Source organism: Nematostella vectensis, chromosome 5, assembly GCF_932526225.1.
Source record: "Nematostella vectensis chromosome 5, jaNemVect1.1, whole genome shotgun sequence".
NCBI classification, from domain to species: Eukaryota; Metazoa; Cnidaria; class Anthozoa; order Actiniaria; family Edwardsiidae; genus Nematostella; species Nematostella vectensis.
Genome location: NC_064038.1, coordinates 5,539,703 through 5,552,436, shown reverse-complemented (window position 1 = coordinate 5,552,436; position 12,734 = coordinate 5,539,703). Strand labels below are relative to the sequence as shown.

At 41.3% G+C, this 12,734-nt stretch overlaps 1 protein-coding gene across 1 annotated transcript; it reads left to right on the top strand.

The window, feature by feature from the left end:
* The first annotated feature begins 7,523 nt into the window (after positions 1-7,523).
* Positions 7,524-9,023, top strand: LOC125563113 (uncharacterized protein K02A2.6-like). Its single transcript, XM_048727938.1, has one exon. It carries the CDS (start codon positions 7,524-7,526, stop codon positions 9,021-9,023), a length of 1,500 nt encoding a protein of 499 aa, XP_048583895.1.
* Positions 9,024-12,734: the final 3,711 nt, after the last annotated feature.

Below are 12,734 nucleotides of genomic sequence, written 5' to 3'. Positions count from 1 at the left end.
ACGCTTGGATCACGGGCAAACCAAATATACCTGTAATATTAAAGCCAATTTCTTGAAGTTGTTGTTGTAGATGGTTCTGCATGCGTTTTGGCCGTGATTCATGACCGTTTAAACAAACAAAACAATTCATAGCCGTTCAAACAAACAAACAAAAAAGAAGAAGTAAGAAAGAAAAAAATTTCCTACCTAGCTGCTATACATTCATACCTTGCTGCTATTTATACGAACAAATCCAAATTCGTTCCCCCGTATTTTCATTCAGTTGTATTAAACTATGAGTATGTGTGCGATCGCGTTTTGAATATTTCACGCCAGTGAAGTATCAACAATAACCCCCCCCCCCCCCTGCTATTAGTTTATGTTTAGTATCTGTTTAGTTTCTAAAAAAATTTAGTATCTAGGATCACCGCGGTAAACGTCCAGCCTGAGATTTCACCAAATTTTAAGATCATGCTAAGAACATGCCGAGGCTCAGATAGCAGAATTTTTTTTCTTTTTTAGTCCTGATGCGTTCTAAAATGCAGAATCAAAAAGTGCTCCTAGTAACAACCTTTTTATTGCTATTGATCATTAGTGTATTTCTTCCTAATAACTCATTGGGTATTATATTATTATATACACTAAAATTTAAGAACATCGTTAAGAACATATTAAGCCTTAAAATGTACCAAAAATAAGAACGGCCCAGCCACAACCGAAAATTAGACGTTTTTATATAAAAAACGAGTGTAGCGGTGAATAGTCCCTGAATACCTCGTTTTTAATCATTAGTACCGTACTATCAAGTGCACCCTTAAAGGGACACTGCATGCTAAATGCATGTAGGGCTTCATTCCAGCATCTTAAACATCAAATACGATTGCTGCTACTCGGTTTTTTTTGCCTTGTTTTCAGTCTACGAAACAGATGCTCATTTGCATAAGCCACTATCCGGCGTCCTCGATTCCATGCGACGCCATTTTCTGCCATTTGTCATGACTCTCCATGACAACAGCCCACGCTTTGACGAAGGCGATGTTTTGCGAAGTTTTATTACATTTATAACATTAGATAGTATGCTCGCCTGTTATACTTTTCAAACAAAAAAATATCATGACAATAAAGTATAAGGGTCAACTTATCTCATGTTAGCACATCAACTTCCTAAGAAGTTTTAAAATAATCAGATTTTGGCGATATTTTGAAGAGAATGAATCACATGAGCAAAGTTCTAACTCTAGAGACTCACAGCATAGCTAAAACTGTTTTTTTACTTAATCTGAGTGCACATATTTCCACCTGGTTTTAAATATATTAAAAAAAAACACCCAATAATTATGTTGACTTCTAAAAACATATTGGTACACCTTGTCATAGACTCGTTTTATGAAAATCATGTACAATATATGAATATCCAACTAATAAACTCTCGGTGTGTGAAAGATGGGCTCCAGATCCTAACGCGTTCAAAAAATAGGAGGGTAAATTAAAAAGTGTGTCATTCAATCAGTCTCGACTTAATCTTTGTTCTAGCCGTAGAAGCGTGCGTAAATAGCAAAAGAATGAAATAAACAAGTGACCGTGCATTCCAGCATGGCAACTGCGTTAAAAATAAACTTTTCTTTTTCCCCCTGAAATTTTGTTTATTTGGACTAAATAAAATTTTGTTATTATGCGTGAACATTACTCCTTGGGATGAGGTACAATTTAGAAAATGAAAACGAATAAAACGCTCAAAATATAATTTTATTCACGTCCTAGATATATTATGCTAATGAGTTGAGCATGATTTTTATTGTAAATTTCCTCTTCGCATTATCATGGGGGTAAGACACCGAGAGAGAGGATAGAAAATCAGCGAAAGATACCTGTTAAGCCTCTTTGAAGCTAGAAACATTACTTTTGGTACTCCACTTGAAGAAGGAAAATGACATTTATATGATAGTGCAGGCTGTTTCATTTATGAAAGTTGTTTTACCAGCTTTTAAGCAAAGCGATTCAATCGAATCAAAATGTAAACATATGACCAATGATTGATATTAACCAAAAAACCTTGCAAAATAGGTTCTCTATGACAAGAGTAATCAAACTGTCATGTGACCCATAGTTCCTAATTTTGCAGGTTAAAGCGGTTGAAATCAAGAGAGTCCTTTTGTTTAAAAACTAATTTAAACCACGCAGTGCATGTTGCAGTGCTCCAAAAAAAAGTTAGAAGACCCATTTTTAGCTATGGTTGCAAATCAGAAAGCCTTTGTTACATCAACCGTATGCTAGATCAAAGGTAAACCCCCCGTGAGCCAACTAAGAGGTTATCAATGACAATTAATTTTATAATTTTAAATAGAAGCTTTAAACGACCAGAAAGGCGTAATGCGCCATTGAAATTGTTGTGAACAATAATGCGATAAATTTTAGTGAAGGAAAGAACCAAATACGTCCGATCTTCAAGATTTCTAAGAAATAATCATGTTAATGATTTACGAAGTTTGGCGATCAGCATAGAAACTTGGAGTAAAACAGCCTTCTAACTCAAACCCCCAAATGCACTGTTCGGTCGCATTTCTCCTCAGAAGTTCTTTTCCACCATATCAATGTTTTTAGTGCGTTTCCTGAAAATTTTTTAAAAGAATTCGGCTAGAAAAGTTGCTCACGTTAAATTTTGAAATGTTTCTAAGTTTGTGCTCAAGTACAGGCTTGGGTTTATTATCATTGAGATAGGTAGAAAGCTTGATAAGTTATCTCATCCGTGTGAACGATGACTTAAAATGGCGTCGCATGGAATCGAGGACGCCGGACAGTGGCTTATGCAAATGAGCATCTGTTCCGTAGACTGTTTCATATTTTAGAAATTCTCGCTCGAGTACCCGAAAAGCGACCCTTTTAATGAATTCCAACGGCGGCGCAGTTTTGAGCAGCGGTATCCATCGTTTCCATGGTTTCTATCGTGATGTCACTGGTGGGGATAAATTAAATTGTATTAAGAATTCGGCGGTCGAGCAGGCGTTCTGAACATACCTTTCGCGAAAACACCGACAAAATAGGCTTTTGAGTCCCCCAAAATTTAACGCTCTATGATTAGGATGTCTACAATCAAGCGGTTAACATACTGCACTTGTTAAATTCCCAAAAGATAGAGAAAATGGCGAGAATCATAGACAAATGACTCGTTGTTCCCGCTGACCAAGCGACCGTGTGCTGTGGGAGCTACATCGGTGTTGCTATGATACCGCCGCCATCTTGGAAACGAGTTCTAAACTAGACAAATGTTCGATCAGAACTGGTCAATTTAAAAGTCACTCTCCCGATCGAAAAAGCACATCATTGAACATTTCTTGATCAATTTTGTTCTTGTCCTACATTACATAGCGTCTAGCCACGATAACAATGAATTTAGATAACTGTTTAAAACAAATTTCTGAGGTAAATTGTGTTACATGACACCCTAATTTCTTCGTAACAAGTTACTTAGCTTACTTATCGCTGGACAAAGATGGTTTAGATCTTCAATGGAAGAAATTTACTTATCAAGACAGGTGCACTTCCGTATAATGGCAATTGAAAAACTGGTTAAAAAAGTTACTGTATACAGTACGGTATTGATCTAGATTGCTGTTGTGTCAATTTAAAATCTCCTTTTATTCTGGAAATACAAATAACTTTCTTAAGTACTAAGTATACATTATTAAAATGGTGCAACGACAACAACGACATTTTTATTGTCTTTGAATAGAGCAAATAACTATTTAGAATAGCTGCAAGTTGTGTGTGATGGACTAAATTCCACGTTTGCTTGCTTTGATATGCACTCCATGTTTTGTAAATAAAAAATGTTGTACTGTATAGCTTATCATATGTAAGTTTTCAGCAATGGCTAAGGAAATAAAGGACTACAAGAACCTATAAACTTCACATTATACTCAGAATCATATGTACCTAAGCTCATTTGCATAGGTAGGATATAACAACAGACACCAACAAAAATTCTTTTGATCTTCATCTTTTTTTGTATGTTGTGTAAGGTTCATTAAATGTTAATGTGTGCTTATTTGTTTTAGTGCCCATCTTCTAGGAGCACCATACAGGGAATTTCATCTGGTGGTCAGCTCATGGCAAGAAGAGGTGTTTCTTCCACCTGTAGGGGGGTTTGTCCAAAAGTAGGAGTGTTTTGTCCACAAGTAGAGTTTTTGTTTTCATCCACATATACTTTTTCCAAACTCTTGCCACTCAGCATAAGTTCAGCTTCCTGTCACAGGGGTTTAACACATAACTTTTGCGTCCCTTGCATCCCTTGACATCCCAAACCCTCATGTTCCAGCATTTAATTAATTCCTTAAAGCTTAAGACTCCAAATTTCATAGTTATTACTGTGCAATTTCAGTTGTGCTTCACTAAGATCAGTTACTTACAGCTCAAGCTGACAATTAGCATTATATACCAATTCTGATCAATCAATACGAAACTTTTTCTAGAGTAAACAACAATATTCTGTTTTATTAACAAGCAAAACCAGTTATGCTTTATCAGTAGAAATAGATTGAAAGTGGGTCCAAAATTTAAATTAGCATATATTATACATATCTTAGAGATTTACTTGGGATACCTGTGGAAGGACTGGGACTAGCTCGGTCAAACCCTGTTTGTAGTTTTCCATCATTCCCTTTGTTATGCACTTAATTAAAGCATATTAAAGTATGGAAATAGATGGACTCTTATCTATGATGGACAACTAGACACCCAAGAAAGATATCAAGCTACTTCCTGGGAAGAAAATCAAGCCATTCCACAAAGAAAACTGGCAAAGAACAGCAAAAAACGAGGACAATTCGTAACGGCGGCCATCTTGGATTTTCCACAGCCGCCATTTTGGACCCTGCCAAGACCTTATACGTGTTCCACACACCCAACAAAGCAAAATAACGTTCCTCAAACACCCCTACAGCCATGCCAAATTATAAATGCCCTTTTCCATCATGTGAATACGAGACCGATGATGTTACAGACGAGTTGGCAGCTGTTCTTATCACAGTACACTCCAAAGGCTCTCAAACTACTCCTGAAGCCCAGGCCAACTGCAGTTCCACCAAAGTCGAGAAGGTCCGACGACCAACGATAACAACCGCAGGGACAAGTGAAGAGTGGTCTTACTTCACAACCAGATGGCTAGACTATGTTGAGGACACACATATCAAGGGCAAAGAAAAAGTTATCCAACTTCTTGAATGCTGTGACGAGCAGCTAAGAAAAGACCTTACCCGCAACGCCGGTGGTTCCCTTACAAACAAATCTCCTGAAGAGGTCCTTGAGGCAATAAAGAAGCTGGCTGTCAGAGAAGAAAATGCTATGGTAGCAAGAGTGCATTTACACAACATGAGGCAGGACAGAGATGAGACCAAAAGAGGCTTTTGTGCCCGCCTCCGCGGCCAAGCCGGCGTATGTAAATTCCTTGTGGCCTGCCCGGACTGTGCTACAGCAGTTAACTACACATAGAACGTACTCAGAGATGTACTAACCCGTGGCTTGGTGGACGAAGAAATTCAGCTCGACCTCCTTGGAGAGAAGAACCAAGACATGAGCCTGGAAGAAGTGTTGCAATCCATCGAAGCTAAAGAGTCTGGCAAAAGGTCATCAGGGCGGCTTCTTCAAGCCCAAGGTACCGATGCAATCGGCAGTCAGTACAAGAAGCAGAACACGAAGCCTGCTATTACGTCACAAATGACTCCGACCGCCTGTTCCTCAGCCGGGAGACCTGCCAAGAACTGGGAATTATATCAGAACGATTCCCAACAGTAGGAGAGACACTCCCCACCCAAACCCAGAGCACCATATCCACATCAACTGGATCAGCAGACCAATCACCCCAACAGCCCAAACTATGTGATTGTCCACAACGCCAGGCACCACCGCCTAATCCGTCCACTCTTCCATTCCCAGCAACAGAGACCAACCGGGAGCAGCTACAAGAATGGCTTCTGAACCATTACTCAAGCACTTTCAACACGTGCGAACACAAGTAGCTCCCTCTCATGGACAGTGTCCCAATGCGATGTGGCCAGTGGCCCACCATACCCAATCCCTGTGCCACTTCATTGGCAAGAGGAAGTAAAACTGGCCTGGATCACGACGTTGCCCTAGGCGTCCTGGAGCCCGTGCCAGTGGGAGAACCAGTTACATGGTGCCACCGCATGATTGTGTGTCCAAAGAAGAATGGCAAACTACGCCGAACAGTCGACTTTCAGTCCCTCGAACTACATGCTACACGCGAGACCCATCACACACAGAGCCCATTCCATCAAGCTCGCTCCGTGCCCCACAACAAGAAGAAGACCGTATTTCACTGCTGGAATGGATACCACAGCGTCCCTCTGCACGAAGATGACCGCCACCTCACCAACTTTATCACCTGGGGAACGGTATCGCTACAACACGGCCCCCCAGGGATACATCGCATCAGGTGATGGCTACTCCCGAAGGTTTGACGAGATTTTATCCGACATCCCAGACAAAACCAAATGCATTGATGACACATTGTTGTGGGCAGACGACATAAGCAGCAGCTTCCACCAAGCAGTCAACTAGCTTGACATCTGCGGGCGACATGGTATAACCCTCAACTCCTCCAAGTTTGTCTTCGCAGCCGACACAGTAGAGTTTGCAGGGTTTGAGATCACAAATGACAGCGTGCGCCCATGCACGAAGTATCTCGATGCGATCCGCCACTTCCCTACACCTAGTAACATCAATGACATGCGCTCCTGGTTTGGTCTGATCAACCAAGTGTCTTATGCCTTCGCAGCAACAGAACGCATGCTCCCATTCCGCGAGTCACTGAAACCTGGGACCCCATTCTTGTGGAATGACGGACTCAACCAGCTCTTTGAAGAATCCAAATCAGCGATCATCAGCGAGATCGAAGATGGCGTCCGCATCTTTGACAAAGCCCACATGCCTGGCCACAGACTGGTAGAAGACTGGCATTGGGTACTGGCTCCTCCAAAAGCACTGTCAGTGTCCCTCTACAGAGCCCTTCTGTTGCCGCAGCGGCTGGAAGGTGACACTCGTTGGCAGCCGCTTCACACATTCAGCCGAGACACGCTACGCCCCTATTGAAGGCGAAGCATTAGCAGTCGCGGACGCACTCGACAAGGCACGTTTCTTTGTCCTCGGATGCAAGAACTTAATTATTGCAGTTGACCACAAGCCTCTGCTAAAGGTATTAGGGGATAGATCCCTAGACGAAATCTCCAATGGTCGACTCAGAAACCTCAAGGAGAAGACACTTAGATACAAGTTCAGTATGGTACACATCCCCGGTGCACGACACAAAGCTGCAGACGCTATCTCGAGGCGCCCGACCGGACCCACAGACCCTGACAAACTATCACTACCCGATGACATAGCAGTTATTGATAACCTAACTCACTCAGCATGCCTACCTGGGCACCCCCTCTCTGGCAAGCATCCGCACCAAAGAACAGCCACAAGATTCATGCTCCTACAGCATCGATGACGGGCTAGTATCATCAGCCTCATCTATCCTCAACACAATGGCGGTCACTTGGGAACGTGTCAAGCTAGAGACAACCAGCGACCCAGACTTACAAACTCTGACCACCATCATTGAATCAGGATTCCCAGAGTTCCAGCATGAGCTCCAACCTGCCCTTCAGGAATACCACAGGTTCCACCAGCACCCCCATACCATCGATGGTGTCATCCTCTACAAAGATCGCATTGTGGTACCCACCTCTCTCAGAGATGCGATATTGTCAACGCTACATTCTGCCCACCAAGGGGTCACATCAATGACAGCCAGAGCAGAGTCAGCCATCTTCTGGCCAGGCATCACACCTGCCATCACAGCACTACGTGAACGGTGCTCCCACTGCAACCGAATGACTCCTTCACAGCCAAGTGCCCCACCGTACCCATCAACACTACCAGCATACCCGTTCCAATGCATTTGTGCTGACTACTTCCACTACAAAGGGGTCAACTACCTTGTAGCAGTAGACAGATATTCTAATTGGCCAATTGTTGAAAGAGCAAGGGATGGTTCTGCTGGTCTTATTGAATGCCTCAGACGTACCTTTGCAACATATGGTGTCCCCGATGAATGCGCAACTGATGGAGGACCACAGTTCACTGCACAATCAACACAACAGTTCCTTAAAGATTGGGGAGTCCATCACCGCCTATCCTCAGTTGCATTCCCACACTCCAACTGCAGGGCGGAGATCGGGGTGAAAACCGTCAAACGGCTGATCACCAATAACACAGACCCACATGGGGACCTGAACACCAATGAATTCCAGAAGGCGATACTACAGTACCGAAACGCCCCCTACCCGAACACGAAGTTGTCTCCTGCTCAGTGTGTCTTCGGTAGACCCATAAAGGATTTCATCCCCATACTGCCTGGGCGCTATCTCCCCCATCCTACCTGGCGCCATACCCTTGCGTTGAGAGAAGCCCTACGAAACCGACACATGCAAGCATCAGAGAGCTGGGCTGAGCATACCAAAAGGCTCCCTCCCCTGGTAGTTGGAAACCATGTCAGAACCCAGAACCAGACCGGACCACACCCCACACGATGGTACAAGACAGGAATTGTCGTAGAAATGAGACAGTTTGGCCAATATGTGGTACGAGTTGACGGATCAGGAAGAATCACCATCAGAAACCGCAAATTCCTAAGAAAATACATACCAGTTCAGGCAGCACCACCACGGCGCCTACTAAGCGACGATTTCAAATTCCTCAGCAAACCTTCATCCATTATGCCACCCAAGCCAAGTCTTGAAGCCCTGACGCCCCGGTCTACCAGTGTCCCCCCAGCAGGCCAGACCAAAGTTGGCAGGGAAGATCGCACTATGCCACCTGAGCCACCATCAAACCCTGAAACAGCGCACGTACAACCAGAGAGTCCCACACAGCTACCTGTTGAGGCTGAAGCAAGTCCAGCAATACCTCCTCCAGAGCAGAAGCTCCCATTGGCCTTGAGAAGGCTCAGGGACCATAACAACAAAGGTCTACTAGAACAATGACTTTAAATCTAAGGAACGAAAGAACAGTCATGTTGTTTTGTTATATTTTATATCAGTCTTTACTGCTCCTCCACAAGTAGTTATACCACAGGAACACTTTAAGGAGATAGAGAATTACTTGGGATACCTGTGGAAGGACTGGGACTAGCTCGGTCAAATCCTGTTCGTAGTTGTCCATCATTCCGTTTGTTATGCGCTTTTATTTAAAGCATATTAAAGCAAGGAAATAGATGGACTCTTATCTAATAGATATATATTTTTTATACTTATACAATCTTTGATATTTGTAAACCTGGAAAATTCTCCTGCTCTAACAAAGCATCTTTGTCCAGATTATGGTGTGATGTAATAAACTAAAATCATATGTAGGTAACAAACTTTGTTATTGTTGGCAGTGCAACTACACACCCATTGTATATCTAACCTCTGCAGTATGAATAAAGTTGAAAAAATTCCAAGCATTGTTGTGTTGTTGATTTTAGTTTGTGTCTTGTGTTGGCATTCTCCTTGATTATAGAGTCAAACAGTTTTCCATCTTTATTGATCAACAATAATAATTACTACTACATTCAGAGACAATACAATACAGAAACACACAAAACAGAGAAGTGATCTCAAAAGGGAACCCTTTTGGGCTGCCAGAAAGCCATATGTAACAAAAAATACCCACCCCCTCCTTTGCCACTGAACCAAACCCCCCCTTTAGCGAAAAGCTAGATCCGCCCCTGAGATCAACAAACTTAACTTAAATGAATTACAAAATCATTCTGTGACATGCACAGGTAGGTCCACAAAAAGATGTCAAATGTAGATGTTCAATGTCAAATGTAGTGGTGAGGTAGTTTTGAAATAAAAAGCTTAGGGAGTAGGAAAAGTGATTGAATCAGCTAGGTTACATATGTGATTCTATAGGGTAACTATTCTATTAAGTAAGGTTTATTAAATACAAAGGATGGAAGCAGTTCGCCATATAACACCTTAAGGACTGGCTTATTACATAATCTGTACTAAGTAAAATACTATTTTAAAATAAGACTAAAATAAAAAAAAAGGGTGAAACCCAATAGCATTTGACTTAATTTGGTAAAAACCAAATGAGGTTCAGGTTATTATTGACCTGCAAGAAAACCCAGGAGAGTTGATGGTTGATTGAACCATATCTGAACCATATTGAACCATACTTCAAAAGCTCAGAAGATCAATGCATGACCACAATTATTTAGCAACCCTTGCATGCATCTGGGTCTTGGACAATATAGCCATGGAGAGCTCATTTGGGCATTGTTTTGCCTGGTTAGTTGAAGTAGCGAAGAAAGCGTTCTTCGTTACGAGATTACTTTAGTACATTTTCAATACATACGGGTAAAATCATCAACAAGAGAGTATTCGAAAGGTGCCTTTGGCAATAGAGCAAATAAATAAATTATTTTTTTTTTCGGGGTCCGGTGTCCATCAAATCGCACGCTCTGATTGGCTCTCGTGAGGTCCGGTATCCTACGATCTGGACCCCGCGATACCGGCCCGCTCACCTCCAAAGCTCGAAATAGTAAGTTGATTTGTAAAATGACCATCGAAAACTGGATTTTTACTCCCGAAGTTATAGATCTTTACCTTAAAACGGCATTTTATTTGTTATTTTATCTAGAATCATTGACTTTACAAAAAATCGGCTTCAAACTCCCTGTTTTGGTAATTTCCCGCCATAATGATTTTGCAACGCGCGCGACAATTTCAAGTTTGGTGAAAGTTTATTTGGGATAGAAAAAGCAGCAAATCGTCTCTTCATACGAAGAAAAACGACAAATCACTCTAATCTACCTGCATAACCAGCTTAATCTTATCCACATTCAAGAGAAGTTCTTTATAGTGAATATATCTTATCGTCTGAGGATTTACAGCGAAAGAAGACATTTCTACGATCAATTCGAGTTGAGAACGACGTATCCATCTGGACTAAATTATTTTACAAAATTGTTGGTCAAATCTCAGAGATTTCTTCTTTGGAGGTTCTTTATTTAAAGCATTGCGTGGAAATAAAAAATGGAGTTTACTGAATGATCATGAGCGAACAAAATCTTCATGGACATCGACGAAAGTCAGAAGCGAGACCTCGCCTCGTGCAACCGTAAGCCCGTAAGGTAAACAACGTTGGAAATTCTATTGAGGAAAAAAATAAATATGTTATTTACCAGCTAAGGGTCGGTCCGTATCGTGAAATAACGTAACCTCGGCCTTGAAAATACTGACCTCGGTCACGGTATTTCACGATACGGACCGACCCTTAGCTGGTAAATAACATATTTATTTTTTTCCTGTATATATCAGAATAATTTTTTATTAGAACAGTTTTTCATACTAGTTTCAACATAATTTACATTCAATATTTTTTTAAACAATCGCTTACTTTTCTTCAGATGATCGAATACGAGCTTTGTGTGAGCTATCAATACCTTTTTATCGAGACACTTTGCTTGCAGCGTACAATAACAGCACGGAAATACAGATAATACGCAGACAAAAATACCACGCGAATCTCGGCCTCTTCGTCAGATATAACTTGTGTCATCAATCCTTATTTAGAGAACAATCGGCAAGGCCATTTTGCTGTAAAAAGTAGCAAAAGAAGCTGTGATAACATTTTCCCCTTTAGTGACGGCCATCTTGGAATGACACGCGCAGTAAATAATTGGTTACCTTGGCAACATCCCCACCACTGGAGTACACCGCTGGTAGTTTTTGCGCCGACGTACCAAGCGGCGTTTTTCGGCACTTTTCTTGTATAATAAATAAATATAATAAATAAAGCAAATAACCGCGCGTAAACACCCGCAAACTTCTTTTTAACGTCAAACAACTCGTATTTGAAGACCCAATCATATTTAGCATGCAGTGTCCCTTTAAATGTATATGGTCATCACCTTATAAAATACTCATGCGCAATCGCAATTTATCACGTTTATCTACAAACTCCAAGTTGTTTGTCTGTCTCAAGAAGGTGACACTCCATTTGGCTTCCTGTGGGAAAAATTTGCATGTGCACTCACGACATCACATTTCAAGTGGCATCCTGTCCTTATGGGCCACAAAATCAGGTTTCCTACCCTGTTGTATTTTATTACGAGTGGGGAAGAGGTGAACCGAGATGATGGAGGAAAATCGCCTACTGTTATGAATCACGGCTAAAACGGAACCAGATCAGTCTATGACAACAATTTAAAGAAATTGGCTTTAAGTTATTACAGATATATTCGGTAAACAAATTAAAGATAATATTCGATACACGAACATTTCTTCTGGTTTGCCCGTGGTAAAACAATCACAAACCAATTTAGAAAGATCTAAGGTCTAATTTATCAGCGGATCGATATTAAAAATCGGGAAAGCTAAAAAATGTCTTACTTTCTTTCATGTCTGCAAAAAATATGCCGTGAAGAGTTTACTCTGTTTTTCCGATGTAAGAAATTATTTTTGGCGGCCCAACATTCGGTTGAAATTAACGTAAAACTTTGCAAGATTGCAATGTTAACTCTACTTACTATATGTATTTTATCCTTCCGGAACCGTTTTTTTTTCTATGCCTTACTGTTTTTTTGCCTTTGCCCTTCCAAACGCGTGCTCGATCGATTGCCCGTGTATCATTCCAAAATCCTCTTATTTCATAGGGATCTTACTCTTTTAATGAACACTTCTGAAAATGAAATGATGGCAATT

Bases quoted from the DNA above. Each gene is read 5' to 3' on its own strand.
- LOC125563113 (XM_048727938.1), top strand. From the start codon at position 7,524: ATGGCGGTCACTTGGGAACGTGTCAAGCTAGAGACAACCAGCGACCCA.